Source organism: Chelonia mydas, chromosome 1 (genome assembly GCF_015237465.2).
Source record: "Chelonia mydas isolate rCheMyd1 chromosome 1, rCheMyd1.pri.v2, whole genome shotgun sequence".
Lineage (NCBI taxonomy): Eukaryota > Metazoa > Chordata > Testudines > Cheloniidae > Chelonia > Chelonia mydas.
Window position 1 is genome coordinate 281,875,314 of NC_057849.1, and position 20,828 is coordinate 281,896,141.

Consider the following 20,828-nt stretch of genomic DNA (forward strand, 5'->3'; position numbering starts at 1 on the left):
AAGCATCACACAGACAGAGATTTGTTTTCTCCCTCCCCCCAACTTTTGAAAGTATCTTGTCTCCTCATTGGTCATTTTGGTCAGGTGCCAGCGAGGTTATCCTAGCTTCTTAACCCTTTACAGGTGAAAGGATTTTTCCTCTGGCCAGGAGGGATTTTAAAAGGTGTTTACCCTTCCCTTTATATTTATGACAACTTCAAATGTAGCCAGTTGCACAGATGTACAATTTTCCTTCAGTTGGTACAATCAATGCTGGAATTTTATACAATTCAGCTTAGCACATAAAAATATTCATATAGCAAACATGAGGATGTGTAAGACAAGCAGTAACTACATTTCTCAGAAGAAAATTTCATACACCAGTTGAAAAGTGACATTTTTATTTGAAACTAGCACAATAGTTATAAAAAACATAAGCACTTTGTCAAAATGATCATACAAGACTTGGTTACCTGTTACATAGCATGGTGTTTAATGATTAATTACGCAGTAAGATGGATTTCAAATAAAACCTATACTCTGTTCAAAAACTAATACAAAATAAACATTTGGTTTATAAGTCTACATGACATTTTTGGAAAACAGACTAACAAGTATTGCTTTTGTTATGACATAATCTGCTCCAGAACCCATCAATAAATTGAGGTGAAGACCAAAACCTTCTTTGGTAGAAGTGACTGGAAAAGGAGAAGGTACAGACCTATAATAAAAGGTAAAGGGCTGAATATTAAAAAGGAAATATGAACAAAAGTGTATTGTATTGTGTCCCTTCTTCAAAAGCTCATGAAAAGAGATTGACCTCCAGGGAATACTGCAAAAGAACTTTACAGTTAAGCATCTGGCATGCCAGGACCACAGCCTATCATGCCGACCAATATTAAGTTGCTGTTTCCTTGAGCTCCTTTATCTGTCTGTATCCACCTTTGGCCTCTTGTCTTATAGTTAGATTTAGACTCATTGGGGTGTGAACAGTCTGTGTGAGTGTTTATACAAATACCTAGCACAACATGATCCTGGCCCATGACTGGGGCCCTTGGTATTACCACAAGTTAAGATGTATCTAATGGTAATCTGCCATATACATTAGTTATCTTTACATTTGTCTCCGTTTCTGGTGTGTGGAAGATCTATTACTATTAAATTATCCAATTTGACAAACAAGTCTTGTCTTTATTGGAACTTGACACCCAAACATTATCAAGATTGAGACGTTATTCCACTGTTCACACCACTGATAGAGAGTCCTAATTAAGATCTGTAAAATACTAAATTTGCCATGATTTACATAATCAGCATTTGAAGTTGTGATTTGAGTAAGTTTGTACCACTATTTTAAAGAGTATCAACCTACCTCAAAAAGTAGGTTGAGGCAGGCTTTTTAAAGTCAACTATTTTTGCGACTCAGTGTTCAAAGGAAAGAATGAGAGATACTCACCAAGTAGGATTAAAAACAAAACTTTGCTTCTGAGCAGTATAAGCAGTTATGTGCCAAAAAAGAAAAAAGGGTAAGCACCATTAGCATAGGATATTTTGAAGAGAATAACTAAGTTCCCTTTTCTTCATGTGACAGCTGCCATCTTCTAATTGGTGAAAAAAGGAAAGCGGGGGGGACGGGGGGGGGACGGGACACAAACACACCTCCCTTCCCCCAGCTAACATGTTCCTCCTTCATAAAAGGCAAGATATAAATTTATTTATATATTGAACTAGCTTAAAATTTGAAAAAAAGCTGAAGAGTACAGGTAGGGTATACTGCTTAGCCACTTCTGAAGTACTATTTTTTTATATCTTTTACTTGAAAAGCACTTACCTTAATAAAAGGTACAGTAAAATGCCTGTAATATATACTTGTATGAAACATCTCCGAGATGGACAATACCTAAAAGAAAAAAGGTACAAGAATTCATTATTAAGTACATTTTTAAAGGAAATATTTCTTTTGAAGCTTTATTACTTATTTGCATGTACTCTCATCTAAAGATAACTTATGATTAAAAAAAATCACTTTAGGAGAAAATGGTGAATATCCCAATATAACAAGCTATACATTTAGTTTTCATGACAAATTTCAAAGGGACATGGCCTCCTTGCAAATCAAGCACCACTGGATCGATCTCTGGGCAAGATGCTTAAGGAGGTCTAGTTATATATTCAGTTGATATCCACCACTGGCAATCTTGTTGCACCATCAAAGTTTTTGATACCCATGTGCTCACCGGCCATGTAATGGAATTCCTTGGTACATGCACTTTGAAACTCATTACTCTTCCATTCTAACAATACCTCCATATCAAGAAAGCCACTGAAACCAAACCAGTGCTGCTGGAGGGGACTGATGGGTTTGGCTTCAAATATCCTCATTTTGGGTCTTGTCCTGCCACTTCATATAGAGCAGCTGACAAAGACTGACATTTTTCAATTCTCATAATCTGGTGTTCTTAAGGCTTCCTCAGCACCCACAATTTATTTCTGTATAAGAGAGTTGCTTTAACTGTGGCTCTATAGATTCATAGCTTCCTCACAAGCCTGATGTCATAGCCTTCCCACAGAGGCTGCGGAAGGGCCCAGAACATGGCAGCAACTGCTGATACACAAACGTCCACATATTTCAAGCATCCTCCAGCACAGTCTAGGGGGCTGCCCAAATTTTGACAGATGCCACTTGCTTGATGTCCCATCTGGAAAGGTTAATAGTGAGCTAGCTGGAGCTGGAGGTTGTGGTCAGGGACTTAGTTTTATCCAGATTAATAACCAGACCAATATGTGCTACTATTTGCCCAACCAGCTTAGTTTAGCTTTCCACCAACTCTTAGGTCACACTACAGGAGTCCTTGTACATAACTTTTATAATTGCAATTATCTTATCAAGAAGCCATATGATTTTAATGTTTTGGAGAAAAGCATTATGGAAAGTAACTGAAATGCCTTCGTGAAATTGATGAAAACAGCAACTATCTTTAATCCCCCTTCTCATCCTTCCAGTCTCCCATGCCCAAATAAACTGTTGGAGCATAAATATCTGATCAATGTAACTTCAGCCTGCCCCGAAGTCTCACTTCCTCAAAAGCCAGTCTTAATCTGTTGATAATTACGTTCATTTTCCATGATACTGACAATAACCTCTATAATTATTCAGAGTGACAGCATCACCTTTCTTCAGGATTGGTACATACTGTTGCCTTTACCCAGTCATCCAGTAGCTCCTCCTGCTCCCATACCTTCTTGTATATTTTCCTAATGCTTTGATAGCACTTGTTGCACTGATTTTTAGTGTCTCAGCTGTTATACTGTCTATCGTTGAAGCTTTCCCATTTTTCAACTTTTTCACTGCTCTTTCTGATTCTTCTGCTAATGGTGGTTCAGTGCTGACATCCATTCTGCCTTTCAAGACACCGTTCATCTGGCATGTCTAAAATGCTTGCTTCAGCATTTTGTCAAAAATGCAACTTCCATACTTTCAACATCACTTTGGCATTTGCTGTCAGTTCACAAGTAGCCTCTCTTGCAGTTTGTATTGTTAGCTTAATTGTGTTTCCATACAACTTAACCTTTTTGTATATGTGCATATATAGCAAATTTCTGTAACAACCCCTCATGGAAATTGCTCTCTACGCTGTCCTGCTGCCAAAATTGCAGACCACAGGTATCCACAGGATACCCAAGCTAAGGTCCTGTAACACTACAATGGCTGTGGTCTCCGGCATCACCCTGGGCAGCTGCAATAGCAGCTCCTGGGAAAAGACAGAACTCAGTGGAAAAGTCTCATCTTCTTCGGGAACCTCCAATGAACCAGAACAAAGTAAATGCTGCTCCTTTCTGGGCTTACTAGGCCACTTCTCCCCAGCATGTCCAGCCTCTACCCCATGACTTACTATGGACCCTGGACACACATAGAGGCCTCTGTGGTCTCGAGTGATGGTGCTGGAAGTACTTAACTGTGAATCTCAGGGGTATGAGGGACTGTGGGCCAGTGTTCACTAGTAAAACATTTCTATGTTTGATTGTTAGTAATACAAAGTGGTGATTATTATTCTTAAAGTAAAACTTACCTGAATAGAGCATGTGTTCCATCAAAAACTGGTCCATTTCTATTACTCAGATGTTCTACAAATTAGACCAATCAACCAAAACACAATCCTCAATTATTTAAAAAAATGAAAAGATAGTTAATTCACGGTTCTTGCATAAGGCACTCTTATTAACTGATTGAAAACTTACTATCACAATCAAAAGACTTGTGAAGTTTTCATTAGTAATAGATGGGTATTTGCAATTAATTAAGCAGGCATAAGAACCAAAGTTGTCCCTCACCACCACAAGAATGTCTTAGAAAAACACATTAATTAGGCTGGATACATTTTTTGGCATTATATTCAGTATAAATTTAAATTTTGAAGTCTAGTTTTAAAATCGGCAAAGCTGTTATAGATGGTCTTGCTGTTCCTGTAAAATATTTTTGAAATCTTCCAAGGGAAGGTTTCTTAAGGCATTTGGTAAAATGTGGTCCAATGTAACTCCTGGCAAAATATTATTTGTTTCCAAGTTTTTGATGAGGCAAGTCATTTCTATCCATCTTTGTGTGGCTCTACGTTCTTTTTGAATGCAGTTCTTCATTCTTCTTCTCAAGCTTGCTATCTCCTTTTCTAACTTAATTATCCTTTTCTTGGCTTCCATGGGGCTTCTGAAAGCATAACTGTGTTCAAGTAGTACTTGTCTACAGCTAATGTTTGTTTTGAAGTTAGATACCCCTTCTGGGATATAAGCATCTTTCTTCTTCAGAAGATTTCTTGACATAGGTGTCTGTAAATAAAATGACAGGAAAGGAAATAAAACCTAAATTTATCATGGCATTATGCAAGTTTATAAAATGCCAAACTTCAAATTAATCTAACCTGTAATTACTACATTTCTAGAAATTCAAATATAAGGAGCCTGTACATTGTGTAAATATGTATTATTGCATTTGTAATAAACCCCCCATAAATGTTAGAAGGTATCGCACTCCCTAGTCCTTCTGATCTAATAAAGCATGATATTAGGGAAAGACAGATCCTGATCATTTACATAGATACACAATGTGCAAGATGAGAATAGGAAGAATAGTTCTTTTGGAAATGGATAGAATGGAAAAATTAAGAAAAAAGAATATAAAAGTTATACAATTTTCTCAGTTCCAAAATAGGTTATTGTAGCTTTTTTCTGTGTGAATAAACAACTGATTGCAATTAAACCTTTAAATAAATTTAGGCTGTGAAAAAACAGTAAGCAAGAGTAACTAGTAATGCATAAATAAATCATACAATAAAGTTTTGATTTCTGAAAAATAAAGTAAGCCTCGTTTGGCTAGATTTTAAGTTTTATCTGATGACGTCAAGCAGCTATGACTAGGATTTATAAACAAACAAGACAACAAAACGAGCCAATTGTAACTGCACAATGGTCCCTATTTTTATTCACAGTAACTGACAAACAGGTGCCATTTCTTACAATTTCATTTTTCAGAAAAGAACCATACTAAGTCTGCAGTAACTAGGTACATTTAAAACACACAGTATTCTTATTAATTTTGAGCCAGGTGTCCAATTTCATCCATGCTAAGGCATTTTGCCCATGAACCTGAAGATCAGCTGTAATAATTACTGTATCAGGAATGCCTAAACCTTGATAGAAAAAAATATTGCCAGGACTATGAGAGAAGCAATATTTTTCACAGTTCACATATTTTTAAAAGTGTGAACAGGCCTCCATTAGAATTCCTCCTATTATATGTTAATTTTATTAATCAACACTGATTTTTTTAAACCAATTTTGTGATCTTTGCTCATTAGTAAAATAAAGCAGATTTTTGGGACAGTTTAAAGAGACTTTTCTGCATAGTAGCTGTTGGCTGCAGATGTATGCAGATTTGTTGTCATCCCTTAATATGAAAAATATTTCCATAAACACGTGCTGCTGAAATGGTGTTCTTTGCATGAATTTGATATGTAGGCAACATCCAGGGAGCAGAACACAGAACAGCTCCTGGCTTCAGTACCTTAAGACCTGTGCTTTCTTGTAGTTTAAACCATTCCATTTGCACTTCATTGAGAATTTCTTCAGTGTCAAAAACAAGAGGGATCTTGCAAAACAGAAAAACGTCCTTTACTTTTATATGCTTCAGCAGCAACCACAGTTCTCTTTCAAAGGCACACAGCCAAATGCAGCTAGCTCAGAGAAGCTCTCTTACTCTGCAGCTTCAAATTTAAGTCATAAAATTGAACTATAATAGCTATTATGAAACAGAGATTAGAGATGTTCATGTTAATTTCCCCTTTTTATGTTTGAATTTCTCAATCAATTTCTCTCAGAGGGAAAAAAAATACCACCACCAAAATAAAATACTGTATTATACAATAAAAAACTTTTCAATTGCTCCTGTACTTCATCACCTTTCTGTCATCAAATGCATGAGATCACATTTTGTTTTCAAAACTGATGCTAGTGTTAGTTAATTTGCAGAGTAGCAGCTCATTCTAAAGCCCAATTACTGATGAATAAACTGCTTCTTTGCTGAATAACACAGCGATAAGTAATTTGAACAGACCATCTCATCATCTGTTTTCATTAGTTCAAACAGCTCAGACACTGAGTGCAGATCAACTGTAATCCCAACCACTCATTGTCATTTCAGCCTCTACTTTTACATTCCCTGAGCCATGACCACAGCATCTAGTGCCATCTTTAAACTACTAAGAAACAGCAGATGTTCATGGCTTTCAAACACCATGGGCAAGAAGAAATAGTTGTAGAATGTCAGTGCCAAGGTGGATAAAACAAATTAATTAATGTTTTAAATTAAACACAGGGTTTATTTATTTAAAATTCATTTGAAATTGACAACCTATTTTAAAGCCCTACATGTGCTTTAATCTATTAAAATAATTTAAACAAAAAAATTATATTTAACAATCCATGTTTGCTGCTGAAGTTTTAAAGAAAGTCACACCACTCAAATGGTGGAAGCCACTGGCTAAGCACCTGGAACCACTGGTTGCTGAAGTGTTAAAACAACTTCTTATAGAAGTAGCCTCTTTTACAGGTGCAGAGAGAATATTTTCTTCAATTCATTTAACTAGTTCAGTTCAATTTCTTGTGCACTCAAAGTTGAGACGCTGACTGGGAGTTGAAAAAAGCAGGAAAGCTTGTTTTCCAATCTATAAATAAATACTAGGAGCATAGGTGCTGACTCCATAGGCCAGAGGTGGGCAAACTACGGCCCGCGGGCCACATCCGGCCCGCGGGACTGTCCTTCTCGGCCCCTGAGCCCCTGACCCAGGAGGCTAGCCACTGGCCCCTCCCCTGCTGTACCCCCTCAGCACTCTGAGCAGGGGGCAGCACTCTGGGTGGCGGGGCTGAGCACTCATGCAGGGCACTGCGGCAGCGCGTCTGGCTCCGGCACGGCTCCCAGACATGCTACTCTGAGCGGCATGGTAAGGGGGCTGGGGGGTTGGATAAGGGGTAGGGGATCCTGGGGGGCAGTCAGGGAGCAGTTGGATAGGAGATGGGGTCCCGGGGGGGCGCGATTAGGGGCAGGGGGGTCCCGGGATGGGGCAGTTGGGGGACAGGGAACAGGGGGAGGTTGGCGGGGCAGAGGTTCTGGGGTGGGCAGTCAGGGGACAGGGACTGTGGGGGTTAGATAGGAGGTGGAGTCCCAGGAGACAGTTAGGGGCGGGGGTCCTGGGAGGGGGGCGGTCAGGGGACAAGGAGCAAGGGGGGGGTTAGATGGGTGGGTGATTCTGAGGGGGGTGGGAAGTGAAAGCGGGTGGGAGCCAGGCTGTTTGGGGAGGCACAGCCTTCCCTACCTGGCCCTCCATAAGTTTTGCACCCCAATGTGGCCCTCGGGCCAAAAAGTTTGCCCACCCCTGCCATAGGCGCTCCAGGGCTCAAACACCCACAGAAAAAAAAAAAAAAAAAAAAAAAGGAGGTGCTCAGCACCTGTTCGGCGTGGGAGGAGGGTGTCGGGGGCAGGAAGCGGCAGAGCCTGAGGGAAAGGCGGAGCAGGGGCAGGAGTGGAGCACCCACTGAGAAAAATAAGTCAGCGCCTCTGACTGGGAGAGAAAGAGATCCGCTAGACACAGTGACCAGAAACAATCTACATATTACACTTCAGTTGATTAATAAGTCAATTTTAAATACAAAATATTTTCATAAACTTCTTGATACACTTTTTGTCTTATGTATCCAGCACTTTTAAGGTAGTTTTATTTAATAATAAAGGAGCCCTTATAATGCTGTTTTTGCACATTTAATTAGATTTGAATTTCTATCCAAATACAACTGGACAAATCACAAGTAAAAATATTCATCGTCTAGTAAATAAGAAATGCATCATTCACAATTTTCTAACATAATAAAGTAAAACTTCAGAATCCAAATAAATGTAGGTTAAACTATCTTAAACAATGCATATATGTATAGTGTATCCATCTAGTTAGCAAAAAAAAGCATCACCAAATTTAATATGAAGGCTATATTTAGTTGCAAATCAACGTTCTAATCGTCCCCAACCAATGAGAATAAGCCTTCCTTTAGAAAAGTAATTAAAAAGCACAAATACAAAATAGATTAAAATTGCTTATTTAAATCAAGGTTTCCTGCTTGCTGATTTAAACCATGATTAGTATAGATGATTTAAATCAATCCACCATGGTCTGTGCTAGTATAAGTTGCAAGTGAGAGAGTTACAAAACTGCTTGCCTGGTAACAACAGTAAAGCAAGTGATGCCGAAGGAAGGAAGAGAAGAAAAGAAAAGAACTGGGGCATACTAGCGAACATGCTGAATTGCCAATGGAAGAAACTTCTCTGGAATCACATTTCTTCAAAAGTTTAAATATTTCTATTCTAGTAATTTGGGAACATCTTGTACCACATAGCAATGTTAAATGACAAAAATGAGGGCATCTCTGGGATGAGTTTTAGGCAGCGATGCATTTATAGTTGTCTGTGTTTATAAAGGGACACAATCTCCATTAAAAAAATAAAAGATTAAAAAAGTAATTTCAGATACTATTCATACTCCTATTTCCCTACCAACACTAGTGATTTTATAATCATATTTTTCCATTTAAAAAATAGCTGATTGGTGTGGATGACATGCTACAGTGTTATGACTGTAAAATAAGGCAAACTGTTGAATTAACTTTTTGTTTGAGTTTATTTTCTTTAAATTTACGTAAAATTTTGTATGGGATGGTCACACGTATGTGTGTTTTTTTTGTAATTGAAAAAAATGCAGAAGACTTCAGAGAGTGACACACATTCCAATAACCTACCCTGAGTTTTAGATGAGCAGGGAAATCAAAAATTGTAGGAACAGCATCCATTCTAAGTCGTCTAGTTTGTCCAGTTAGGTCAAAACAGGAGGATTCAAAATGCTTTGAGCAAAGAAAAGTGTGTTTGCCTGGCACAAAATTATTGCGTTTTACAAGACGTATCCATTCCTTTCTTCTCTTGGGATCCAAGGGAAATCTAAGAGAAAAGACAATAGAAATAATGAGATAATATATCACTAGTATTATTTATACAAGAATTATTTTGGGGCAGTTCTATGGCCTGTGTTATACAAGAAGTCAGAAACAAGATGCAGAGGGTGCGGCCCAGTTGGTGCAGTGGAAGTAAGCTGGTGCAGCGACAGCTGGGCCAGGAACCAGAGCCGGAGTCAAAAGAAGGGTTGGGACAAGCCAAGAGTACAGCTAGGAGCTAAGGTGGAACATGGGCAGGGCTTGAGCAGCCTGAAGTCTGTCATCACTATCAGGTAGTGGTGTTCCAAGCCATAAAATCATGTTGGGCTGAGCAAGCTACTGTGTCTCCTGTGAGGCTGGTATATGCCCTGAGAGTCACCAGACCAGCTCCTGGCTTGTGGAACGGCTGAGCTGAGCACAGGAATGACTCACCACTGCATATGGCTTAATGAGGCTCTAGTTCAGGGATGGCTCATTACCTCACCATCAGTCCCTTCTGGCCTTGAAATTTATCAAGTCTTTTTTTACTATGATTGCAAATAAACAATAAAGGGTGGAAAAAAAAAAAAAAAACTTCAGGGGAAAAAAAACACAAACCAAATTCACTTTGGGAATTCGGAGTGCTATTGCAATATAAATATAAAATAATAAAGTGAACAAAGCACAAACTTAATTTAAAGAAGCCCATTGCAATTCATCTTTACAAGGAATACAAAATGACAATGTTTCCCACAAGTCTTAGTGTGACTTGACGGGTCTGTGCATAGAAGTTAGCTTCCAAATACTAAGTCCAAAAGACACAAGTGACTGAACTAAGATTTAAATATGACTGATAAAGGAGTTTTTAAAAGGGGTTTGTGCCCCCCCCTTTTTTTGCTTCAATGTATAAATAAAGTCTAAAAGGTTTAATTGTCAAATGTTTAAATATGTATTTTAGCACAAAAATACCAGGAATAATATCTGACCTTCCCTAGAGTGGCTAAAGGGCTGCTTGGGAGTCTCAGAGGTGCATACTCAGAGTTCAGCCCTTATCTGAAGAGGTGAGGTTGTTGGTTCTTTAACAAAAAAGACATTCTTTCTCCCAGCTGTTAATTCGACTTTAGAAGATGTCAAAAGAAACAAATGGCGGCTTTAGACAGGACTAACACTTTCTTTCTTTCTCATATGCTCAACTTCCATTCTTGTTATGGGGCAGATCTGAATTTCAGTGCCAAAAAGCAGCAGGAAAAAAAAAAAAAAAAACCTGGTCAAGCTTTTGAGAGCTTCACTTCTTTGAAGGGATCATCTGACGGGCTCAGAACTCCCCAAAGCGCAGGCTAAACTACACCAGCACCACACCGACGGCCCGGAAGGGGCTGACCCGTGTCTACACGGGCGACTGGTATGGGGAGTTCATCAACCGAAGCACACAGCCCTTCAGCCCGCGTAGCCCGGGGGGCCGCCCCGCGCGGAGCCAGCGCGCAGCAGCAGCAGCGGCGCCGCGTTACAGCCCGCTCTAACGGCAAGGACCGCTGGTTAGAGAGCGGGAGCCAAGAACACAAACCCGGCTTCCCCAGCCACGGGGGCGGAGAGCCGCCCGGAGAGCCCGGCCTAACACTCCCCCCGCCCGGGCGGTACCGGTGGAAGCTGACGTTGACGCTCTTGTTGTAGACGGCGGCGCAGCCCGCCGCCGCGCAGCTGGTCGGCATGTCCCCTAACAGGCGGCACGCTGGGGAGGCTCGCTCTTTCCCTTTATTAAGATGGCGGCGTCCCGGCGACTCTGTCCCGTTTCTTCACCAACATGGCGGGAAACGCCTCTGCCCTTGGAGGCCGTTATCCACCCCCGCCCCATTGCAGGACGGCCGGGCTCGACTCGCTCCCGGCTCTCTTCTCTCCTCTATAACGGACGCTCCCCGTCTGCCAGTCAGAACTACAACTCCCATGATACAGCGCGCGGCCCCTCTCTATGACGCCATCTACCATGGCTTCCCTCTCCTCCAGAGGGGGGGGATGAGAGAGGGGAATTCTCGCGAGAATAGAAGCTGGCGGGGGGGATCCTGAAGACAGACGTGGTGGGGAACTTTTGGGGCTGGGCTACTCCGGAATCGAAAACGCTTGTGCCGCTGCGAACCGCTCCCTGCTTCTCCTGAGCGCCTGGACCGGGCCCATGGCGGCGGTCACAGCCCCTGCCGAGGCGGCGCCGCTGGAGCCTCGCGGCCTGTCCCCGAAGGAGGAGGGGGAGCTGGAGGACGGCGAGATCAGCGACGATGACAATAACGGCTCCGAGCCCGCCAGCGGCCTCATCAGCACCAGGCCCTACTCGAGGCGCAGGCCGCCTCCCAGCCTCCGCGGCGGCGCCTCCCTCTCCTCCTCCTCCTCGCGCCGCTTCCCCCGCTCGCGGCACCAGCCGCCCCCGGAGCTCGGCCACCTGCACAGCCACGGCGGCTACCGGCCCAAGGAGTCGTTCCGCTCTCACCCGCCGCCACTGCCTTCGTCGCGGATGCCTCCGGGCTCCCACTCCGACTCTGGCCCCAGGCTCTCGTTCTGGGAACGCAGCCACAACGCGCTGGATCGGTTCCGCTTCCGAGGCAGGCCTTACCGCGGCGGGGGCCGCTGGGGCAGGAGCCGGGGTGGGGGAGATCGGGGAAGCAACCCCCCCGGAAGGCCGCCGGGGGGCGGGGGAGGACCCGGATTCAGCTGCGGCCAGAACTGGAGGGAGTCTTCCCCTCGGAAGTGTATCCTTGTGCGGGACAACGGGGGCGGGCCACTTCCCACTGCTCTGGACGGGCCTGGCTGTGTCCCTTGTTTCCCTACGGCGCTGGGTGACTGGCTCGCCACTCAGGCCCTTTCTCCTTCCCCACAGCCGGGTCCCAATCTTAAAGGCTTCTCATAAGTACCTCGAACAGCACAACCCCCTGAGCACGCTCCAGTTCATATCTAGGGGCTGTGCCTCAGGGTCGCATTCCGCAGGGTGCATGAAGAGGGGTTGGTGTGAAGCTGGGTCACTGATCCGGATAGGCTCTGTTAGGAGCAAAGCCTGAAGGCTGATGCGAAGCTCAGTGGGCTAGGTTCCATGTGGCCTTGTCTTCCCCAGCCTGACAGAAGACCTGCGGAGCAGGTCAGCCCCAGGGAAGGGAGCCTTAACCTAAATACTTAGACTAATTATCTGAGCAGTAAAATTCTAAAGTTGCTAATTTTGCCTCTTGGGCAGTGATGAATTCAGTACATCTCCCAGTCTGCTTTTAACATTGTCAACTGTAGTGCAGACTTGTGACTTCTAATCTTGGTTATTGTTGTGCTTTGCTTTAATTCTGCTTTCACTGGGAGATGAATGCATAGCGCATATATCAAGCGCAGTGTTGTCTGATATGGTCATTTGTAGCAGAGTCCTGTTTGCTCTGGAACAGTTGGCTGGTCAGTCTGGACGGTGCCTTAATGGTTCTTCCTATGGCAGGTGAAGTGGCAAAACCAGTGAGGAAACTTCTCTCACTTTAAGTTGGGTAGGTCTTTGTCCTGGTCTACAGCGGAAAAACCATGCATTGGTGGAGGGTCAGGAATGGGTGCACTGAACTGGTGTGCAACGTAGGTTAAGTGTAGATAGTGATAAATTGCATCAAGTTTGCTTTCAGAAACTAGTTAAAACCTGTTCTCCCTCACTGTAGTGTTGAAAGCAGTTTGTCATTGTCTACACTTTTAATTAAGTTATGTACATCACTCACTCAGCAGTATCAGTTACTCACACTGGTTACCAGCAATGGATATTTTTCTTAGTGAAGCCAAGACTTCGGGAGCTTGAGACCTGTTTAAAAGATCAGAAAGAGAAATCCCTGTTATTTCAAGTCCAGTTAATATTTGAAGATTGTTAGCCTTAACATAAGATTACATTTGGAGTGAGGGGAGTAAGTGTTATAAGAGCAGCCTTAGTTAACTGTTTAACTTCATATGTTACCATCAGAACGTTACTTGAATCTTATCGGTATTTGTGTAGTGCTTTTCATCCAAGAATGTCTCTCTTAAGATGGGAAAATAGAGAAAATGTGACTTGTGCCCAAGGTCATGTAGTGAGTCTCTGGTAAAGCTAGAAATAGAACCTTAGGCTATGTCTACACTAGAGATCTTACAGCAGCACAGCTATCCTGATGCATCTGCGCCGCTGTAAGATCTCTTGTGTAGCCACTTTGTGCCGACGGCATAATTAAACTACCTCCAATGAGTGGCAGTAGCTATGTCGGCAGGAGAAGTTCTCCCATCGTCATAGTGTTGTGCACACTACCGCTTATGACAGTGAAACTTATGTCTCTCAGGGGAGTGTTTTTTTTCACACCCCTGAGCAACATAAGTTTTGCTGACATAAGTGGTAATGCAGACATTGCCTAAGTCTCTTCGTTCTCAGTGTTGCTCTAAATACTAGAAAATGACTCTGCCTATAATTATTGTTTTGCGTGAGTAGTACTGTAATGATTGTTCTAGATGAGCCTTGCAAAACTTATTAGCGCCAGCATAAAATTTACTTTTACACTCTTTATGATGAAGAAACTAATGATATTTTATTTTTTTAAAAGAGATAACAATTGAGAAGACCCTAGCCCTGCTTTACTGGGTTTTAGACATAATTTATTGGTAAACATTACACAGGAGGAGCTAATGTCACTGCTGCTTAATGAACTGAGATTTTGAAATATCATTCATACTCTAAAGTAGACATAGGATTTCAAAATGAAATGCTTAATCATTTTCTGTGCTTACCACAACTTTTGTCACATGCCACAGTTGATGTTACAACACTCTAAAATAGTGCAGCTACCTGTACTCCTGTTGGTATTAATGGAGTGAGGACTTCTGCATGCATGCCTTCAGCAGCAGCCTTCACTTCCCTGCTAAGAGAATTATGTGATTGTCTACACTGCAAGTGGACAGATGTGTTAGTGGGGCTCTTATTAGCATGCAAAAAATAGCTGTGTGAATGTTGCAGCCCTGGGCCAGCCACCTGAGCTCAGACCCAGACCTGAGCCTCCGCCCATGCCACAATGTCCACAAGCTATTTTTAGTATGCTAGTGTGAGTCTGTCTACATGGTCTGGGAGGTTTGCTCTCAGCTTCAGGGTAGATATACCCATATGGGCTTTGGAGCCCCCTTTGGAATTTCCAGTGGCAAGTAGCCCTTTGAGAAGTCTTTGATATGTGCGATCTCTGACAGGGAGAAGTGGTATTCCCCACCTATGGAACCAAGACTTTGTGCACACATGGCTCCAGCAAACCCCCCCCCCCCCCTTTTTTTTTTTCTTTTCTTTTTTTTTTTTTTTTTTTGAACAGTACCAGGAAATATTTCTTAACGTCTCAGGAGCCTCAGTGATGTCAGTAGTCTGGATTCTGAACTCTTTTGTAGAGTATGGAGATTAATTGTTGGGTGTGGAAGAAATCCCCATCTGAGTTACAGCTAACCTTTAGAAGGGAATACATGTGGGAGTCTAAATTCCTGTTACAGATAAGTACTTCAATTTTGTTTTCAGTACTGCTCCCTTTTTTCTTGGGCTTTAACTTTTAGTTCAGTGGGTAAACTTTGTCACTGATGTTCAGTCACAGTGTTCTTTATTAATTCCTTACGTCTTTAACCAAGTCTTGGTTTAGTCCTAAGGGGAACACAGGATCTGGTTTAAGAGTAAATATAGCCAAACCGCTTAGTAATCGTGACCATAATGTGATTAAATTTAACATCCTTTTAAGGGTAAAAATGCCAAAGAAACCCACCACACTAGCATTTAACTTCAAAAGGGGAACTACACAAAAATGAGGAGGCTAGCTAAACGGAAATTTAAAATGAATAGTATCAAGGGTGAAGTGCCTGTAGAATGCATGGAGACTATTTAAAAAACACTATAATAGAGGCTCAAACTAATTTGTAAGAGAATCAAAAAAAAAAAAAAAAATACACCCATAGCTAAACAGCAGAGTAAAAGAAGTGATTAGAGTAAAAAAGGTATCCTTTAAAAGATGGGAGTCAGATCCTAGTGAGGAAACTAGAAAGGAGTATCAACTCTGTCAAGTCAAGTGCAAAGGTATAATAAGGTTAGGCTAAGAAAGAATTACATGAGCAACTAGTTTTTGTCATAAGCTAACAGCAGATTTTTTTTTAAGTACCTCAAGCAGGAAGCTTGCCAAACCATCACTGGGACTGCTGGCCAATCCGGTGCTAAAGGAGCACTCGAAGAGAAGGCCATTGTGGAGAAGCTGAATGAAGTCTTTGGATCAGTCTTGACTGTAGAGAATGTGGGGAGATCCCCACACCTGAGCCATTCTTTTTAGATGACAAATGTGAGGAATTGTCTCAGATTGAGTCATCAGTAGAGGAAGTTTGCGAACAAACTCATAAAGAATAATAAGTCACCAGGACTCAAATGGTATTCACCCAAGAGCGCAGAAGAAACTCAAATCTGAAATTGCACAAGTACTAACTGGTATGTAAACTATCATGTAAATCAGCCTCTGTACACACACAGATGACTGGAGAATAGCTAATGTAATGCTGATTTTAAAAAAGGCTTCAGAGGTGATCTTGATAATTACAGCCTGGTAAGCCTAACTTTAGTACCAGGCAAATTTGGTTGAAGCTATAGTAAAGAACAGAATTGTCAGGTGCATAGATAAACACAATATGTTGGGGGAAGAATTAAAGCGGCTTTTGTAAAGAGAAATCATGCCTCCCCAAATCTATTAGAATTCTTGGAGGATGTCGGCAAGCATGTGGATGTAGTGTATTTGGACTTTCAGAAAGCCTTTGGCAAGGTCCGACAGCAAAAGCTCTTAAGCAAAATAAGCAGTCATGGGATAAGAGGAAAGGTCCTCTCATGGATCAGTAATTGGTTAAAAGAAAAGAAACAAAGGGTAGGAATAAATGGCCAGTTTTCACCATGGAGAGAGGTGAACAGCGGGGTACCCCAAAGATCTGTGCTGGGACCAGTGCTTTTGAACATATTCATAAATGATCTGGAAAAGGAGATAAACAGTGGGGTGGTAAAGTTTGCATATGATACAACATTACTCAAGATGTTTAAGTCCAAAGCAGAGATACAGAGGGAACTTAGTAAGGTGGGTGACTGGGCAACAAAATGGCAGATAAGATTCAATGTTGATAAGTGCAAATTAGGCACGTTGGAAAAAATAATCCCAACTGCACATACAAAATGATGGGGTCTAAATTAGCTGTTACCACTCAAGAAAGAGATGTTGGAATCACTGTAGATAGTTCTCTGAAAACATCCACTCAATGTGCAGCAGTAGTTAAAGCTAACAATATTAGGAACAGGTAGGAAAGGGACAGAAATTAAGACAGAAAATAATGCCACTTTATAAATCCATGCTACACCCACATCTTGAATACTGTGTGCAGTTCTGTCACCCCATCTCAACAAAGATATGTTAAATTGGAACTGATGCAGAGAAGGGCAACAAAAATGATCAGGAGTGTGGAACAACTACCAAAAAAGAGATTAAAAAGACTGGGACTGCTCATCTTAGAAAAGAGACTACTTAAGGGGGGATATGATAGACGTCTAAAAAACCATGAATGTTATAGAGAAGTGTTCTTTACCCCTTCACATAACATATGGACTTAGGGTCACCCAATGAAATTAATAGACAGCAGGTCTAAAACAAAAAAAGTACTCAATTTAACACACTGTCTACCTGTGGAACTCAGTGCCATGTGATGATGTGAAGGCCAAAAGGATAACTGGATTCAAAAATCAGATAAATTCAAGGAAGATAGGCCCATCAGTGGGTATTAGCCAAGGTGATCAGGGTCAGAATCCCATGCTCTCGGTGTCCCTAAATCTCCAACTGCTAGAAGCTGGGACTGGACGATGGAGTGTATCAGTCAAGATTGCCCTGTTCTGTTCATCCCCTCTGAAGCGTCTGGTTCTGGCCACTGTCAGAAGACAGGATATTGGGCTAGGTGGACCATTGGTCCTACACAGTATGATCGTTCTTATATTTTGTTCAGGTTTTTTTGCTGAAATTTCAAATCTGTAGATTAGATGGATTTGAGTTTGCAGTGTGGAACTCCAAAATGTGGATTTATTTGGGGAGATAAGTTCTAAACTGTTTCTGTTTTTCATCAGTCTTTAGTAGCTGAGTTGAAGGTTTCTTTAACCTGCCTGGCTCTTCGGTTCAATTTTGCAGAATGTTTTGAAGGATAACAGCTGTAGCCTGTTTGTTTTATTTTTTTATCTTCATGTATTCATATCTGTGTTGCCTGTCCTTAACCTAGTCCTAGATGATATTTGTGTAAACGTTTTAAATTGTATTTTTAAGAATTCCTCATCACTTCCACTCTTGAGACACATTAGGATATTTCCCCTACCATTTTTTACATACTCCTTTTAAAAAACAAACAAAAAAACCACCCTTCTCTAATTCTCGTAGTGTTTCTCACCTTTAGGCCATCCCACATGAGAGAAGAGAAGTAGATACAGAATAGTTCTAAATAGTTTAAATTAAGCAGTCTTTACAAAAAATACATAAAGATACTTTTTAAAAAATTCCAAACTTTAGGATTGTCTGCTAATGCTCCCCCCCCCCCCCGCCCCCAATTGCCCGTGTAAGGGGCATTTTTACTTTTCTTTAGCAATATTTATCAATTTGCAAATATCCCACTTATGGTGGTTTGGGATTATCCATTACAGAATTCCGAAGTAGTTTGATTTCTTATTAATATATATTTACAGGGCTTCTTCAAATCATAATAGGCACTTTTGTATATACTATCTTAGTTGTTTAGTTTTGTTTTGTACATTGTTTATCCTAGTTGATCATTATGCTGAGGCTCAACATGTTATGGCAATAGCAAATGTTTTGCTAGAATAACCTAAGCAGTTTTGGAGGATGTTTTTCAAAGATATTCAAACCTCTCTGAGAGGAACATATTGATATGTCCAGGTCACTCATGCCCCCATGGTCATGAGGGTGGCTTCGCTTTGAAATGCTGTGCAGATAATTATGGTTCTGTATCTGAGTACTCAGCATGTTGAAATTCACAGATTACAGAAATTTTAGCTGTATTGTTAGTACACGTCAGCCCTAGTGGAAAAGTATTTTGAATTATCATAATGTTCACCTGTTGCCACAAGGAGCAAGGCTGACTCATCAGGTTAAAACAATTTTTTTGCTGTATAAATATAACTTTTGGAGAATTAAGGTGTTTCGTCTAATTAAAGCAGAGTCCTACAGAAGAGTTATTAAGTAGCTATGTTAGCATTCTAAAGATTAGACTAGGGTAAAAGAAGTTCTAATGTAGATGTTTAAGTAAACTCAAAATGCCAGAGGGTCTTTTGCTATTAGTTTTTGGTTCGCATTGAACTGTGCCAAATAGGTTGGTTTAAATTTACAAGAACTCGTGTTTATTTGGATAAGAAACTATGAAAGGCCCTTAGTTTGGCTCTAACGAGTCCAAATAGAAGTAATCTTTGGGTCCTGGTTTCATGTAAACAATAAAGCACAGGAAATACCTTGAGTGTTTTCAGCAGTCTGTAAATGCACCAATAGCGTGTAATACATATTAGTGTAACAATGTATTACAAGGCTGTTTAGATCATTAGTATTAGTAGCAATAATAATATAATCTGGTTCTCTATGTCAGATTTCAAAGAGCTTTTCAAAGGAGGCAAGTACTTTGATTTCTTAATAAATATATTTACATGGCTTCTTCAAATCATAATAGGCACTTCTAGTATATACAATCTTAATTTTATAGTAATGATTAATAACAATCTTCCATGTGTCACTATGGAAGGAAATACAGTCTTTAATAAGATAATTCTGCATTCTCCTTGTGGAATTGTGTATGTGTACTTACGCCCTGATCCATGAAACTCCATATGAAAGTCAGCGGGAGTCTTTCCATTATCTGCTCTGGGCTGTGGGTCAAGCTCCTGTTGCCAAGCCAAAACCCAATAGAAAAGCGGTGTCCATTGGGAATGCATGCACAACACCTTGTAAACCAAAAAGTTTGGTGCTGAGCAGTGGCTGCAAAACGAACTAGTATATTCCTGACTGTTCTTATGATAAGTCCTGGAGCCCTTGGCTCCTTGTGGTTTACTTTTCTTAGTTGTTGGTGGTAATTATCTGTGGCTTTAGCTCAGATGTTGCAACATGGTTGCTCCAGATTTTAACTGCGCTGTTGCTTGGTCTCAGCGTTTTTATGGAGGGTTAAACTGTGTCAGAATGAAGTTTCAGTAACTTATTCAAGACCACATAGAGGGAGTCAGTGGCTGAGTCATACTTCTGTCAGAGAAGTCTGAGGCTCACTAATTTGCTTTGAGCAAGTCTAACCACCAGGTGAGCTCCTCCCTATCAGTCTCCACCATTGCAGTTCCAGTGAGTCAGAGGTTGTGGGTGGAGAGAGAGAAAACTTGCTGGGCAATTCCTTGAGCTATAAGAGTAACAGAAGTCTTAAAAAATGAAACAAAAAAGGTGGTATTTTTCTTCATTTGAGAACAGTTGTAAAGTATCCTATAAAAGAAAAGTGAATTAATGAAATTGAGCAAGAAGATGCTACTTGACAGTGGGTAAGTGTGATCAGTATGTTAACTTTATATTCCGTTCTTAAGACTAATGTATAAAATATGCATATTGTTATGTGTTTGACAGATTAAGTTCTGTTTCTGAAAATGGGGAGGAGAGTTCAATATGAAGTTCTAATACTAAATTACTCCAGTGGGAGAACACATTTTAATTTGTTACATATTGTTGCTTAATCTTCATTCATTGTATCTTAATCTCTATGATATTAAGGGCAGAAATTGATTAAATTTAGTTTTCTTAACAAATAATTCAGCCAAAACTTTTGGAAGATCCCCATCTAGAAAACAGAACTACTCATCTAAAAATGAAAACTGTGTAGAAGAAAGCTTTGAGGATCTTCTTCTGAAATACAAGCAGATTCAGCTTGAGCTTGAATATATTAATAAAGATGAAAAACTGGCTCTGAATAGCAGAGAAGAAACTGTGCACCAAGATGATGCTAAAACAGCAAACGCTGAGGACCAAATCGCTGTAGAAAATGTCAGTATTACAAAAGAAGCTATAAAAGAAGTGTCTCCTGAGGAGAAAAATCAGGTTATAGCCTTTCAGGCATTTGAACTGAAACCTCTCAGGCAAAAACTGTCTACACCGGCTGAGAGGAACAGATTGAAAAAAACTAAAGATGGAACAAAACAGCTGTCACAAAAATCTGAACTCTCAGAATCCAGTCAAGGTAACTATCGAACATTCCTGTCTGCATTAACCTGTTACAGCAAGAATCTTTGTGATTCTACTAGATATTTGGGAAAGTTGTGCTTCTTTGAAACTTGA

At 40.9% G+C, this 20,828-nt stretch overlaps 2 protein-coding genes across 9 annotated transcripts in view; one reads left to right on the forward strand and one right to left on the reverse strand.

Annotated features, from left to right (window-relative positions):
• Positions 1 to 363: 363 nt before the first annotated feature.
• THAP2 (THAP domain containing 2) lies at positions 364 to 11,252 on the reverse strand. The gene is made up of 5 exons (XM_037886514.2): positions 11,119 to 11,252; positions 9,313 to 9,508; positions 4,050 to 4,800; positions 1,811 to 1,879; positions 364 to 700 (listed from the first exon to the last, which is right to left on the reverse strand). Exons 1-3 carry the CDS (start codon positions 11,187 to 11,189, stop codon positions 4,423 to 4,425), a joined length of 645 nt encoding a protein of 214 aa, XP_037742442.1. The 5' UTR covers positions 11,190 to 11,252; the 3' UTR covers positions 364 to 700; positions 1,811 to 1,879; positions 4,050 to 4,422.
• A 395-nt stretch (positions 11,253 to 11,647) lies between these two features.
• The window catches only part of ZFC3H1 (zinc finger C3H1-type containing), a 58,370-nt gene continuing 49,189 nt past the window's right edge, over positions 11,648 to 20,828 (forward strand). For all 8 annotated transcript variants that reach the window (XM_037886478.2, XM_043547798.1, XM_037886492.2 and 5 more), the window contains exons 1-2: positions 11,648 to 12,215; positions 20,311 to 20,730. In XM_037886478.2, the coding sequence (XP_037742406.1) occupies positions 11,648 to 12,215; positions 20,311 to 20,730 (988 nt within the window). The remainder of the gene's footprint in view (positions 12,216 to 20,310; positions 20,731 to 20,828) is intronic.

What these genes read in the sequence shown, in the direction of transcription:
- THAP2 (XM_037886514.2), bottom strand. Translation starts at nt 11,189, where the DNA reads ATGCCGACCAGCTGCGCGGCGGCGGGCTGCGCCGCCGTCTACAACAAG. An exon ending in GTCAACGTCAGCTTCCACCG is followed by an intron (nt 9,509 to 11,118) that starts GTACCGCCCGGG and finishes CTTTTCTCTTAG; the next exon opens with ATTTCCCTTGGATCCCAAGA. An exon ending in CTGCTCATCTAAAACTCAGG is followed by an intron (nt 4,801 to 9,312) that starts GTAGGTTATTGG and finishes TTTTATTTACAG; the next exon opens with ACACCTATGTCAAGAAATCT.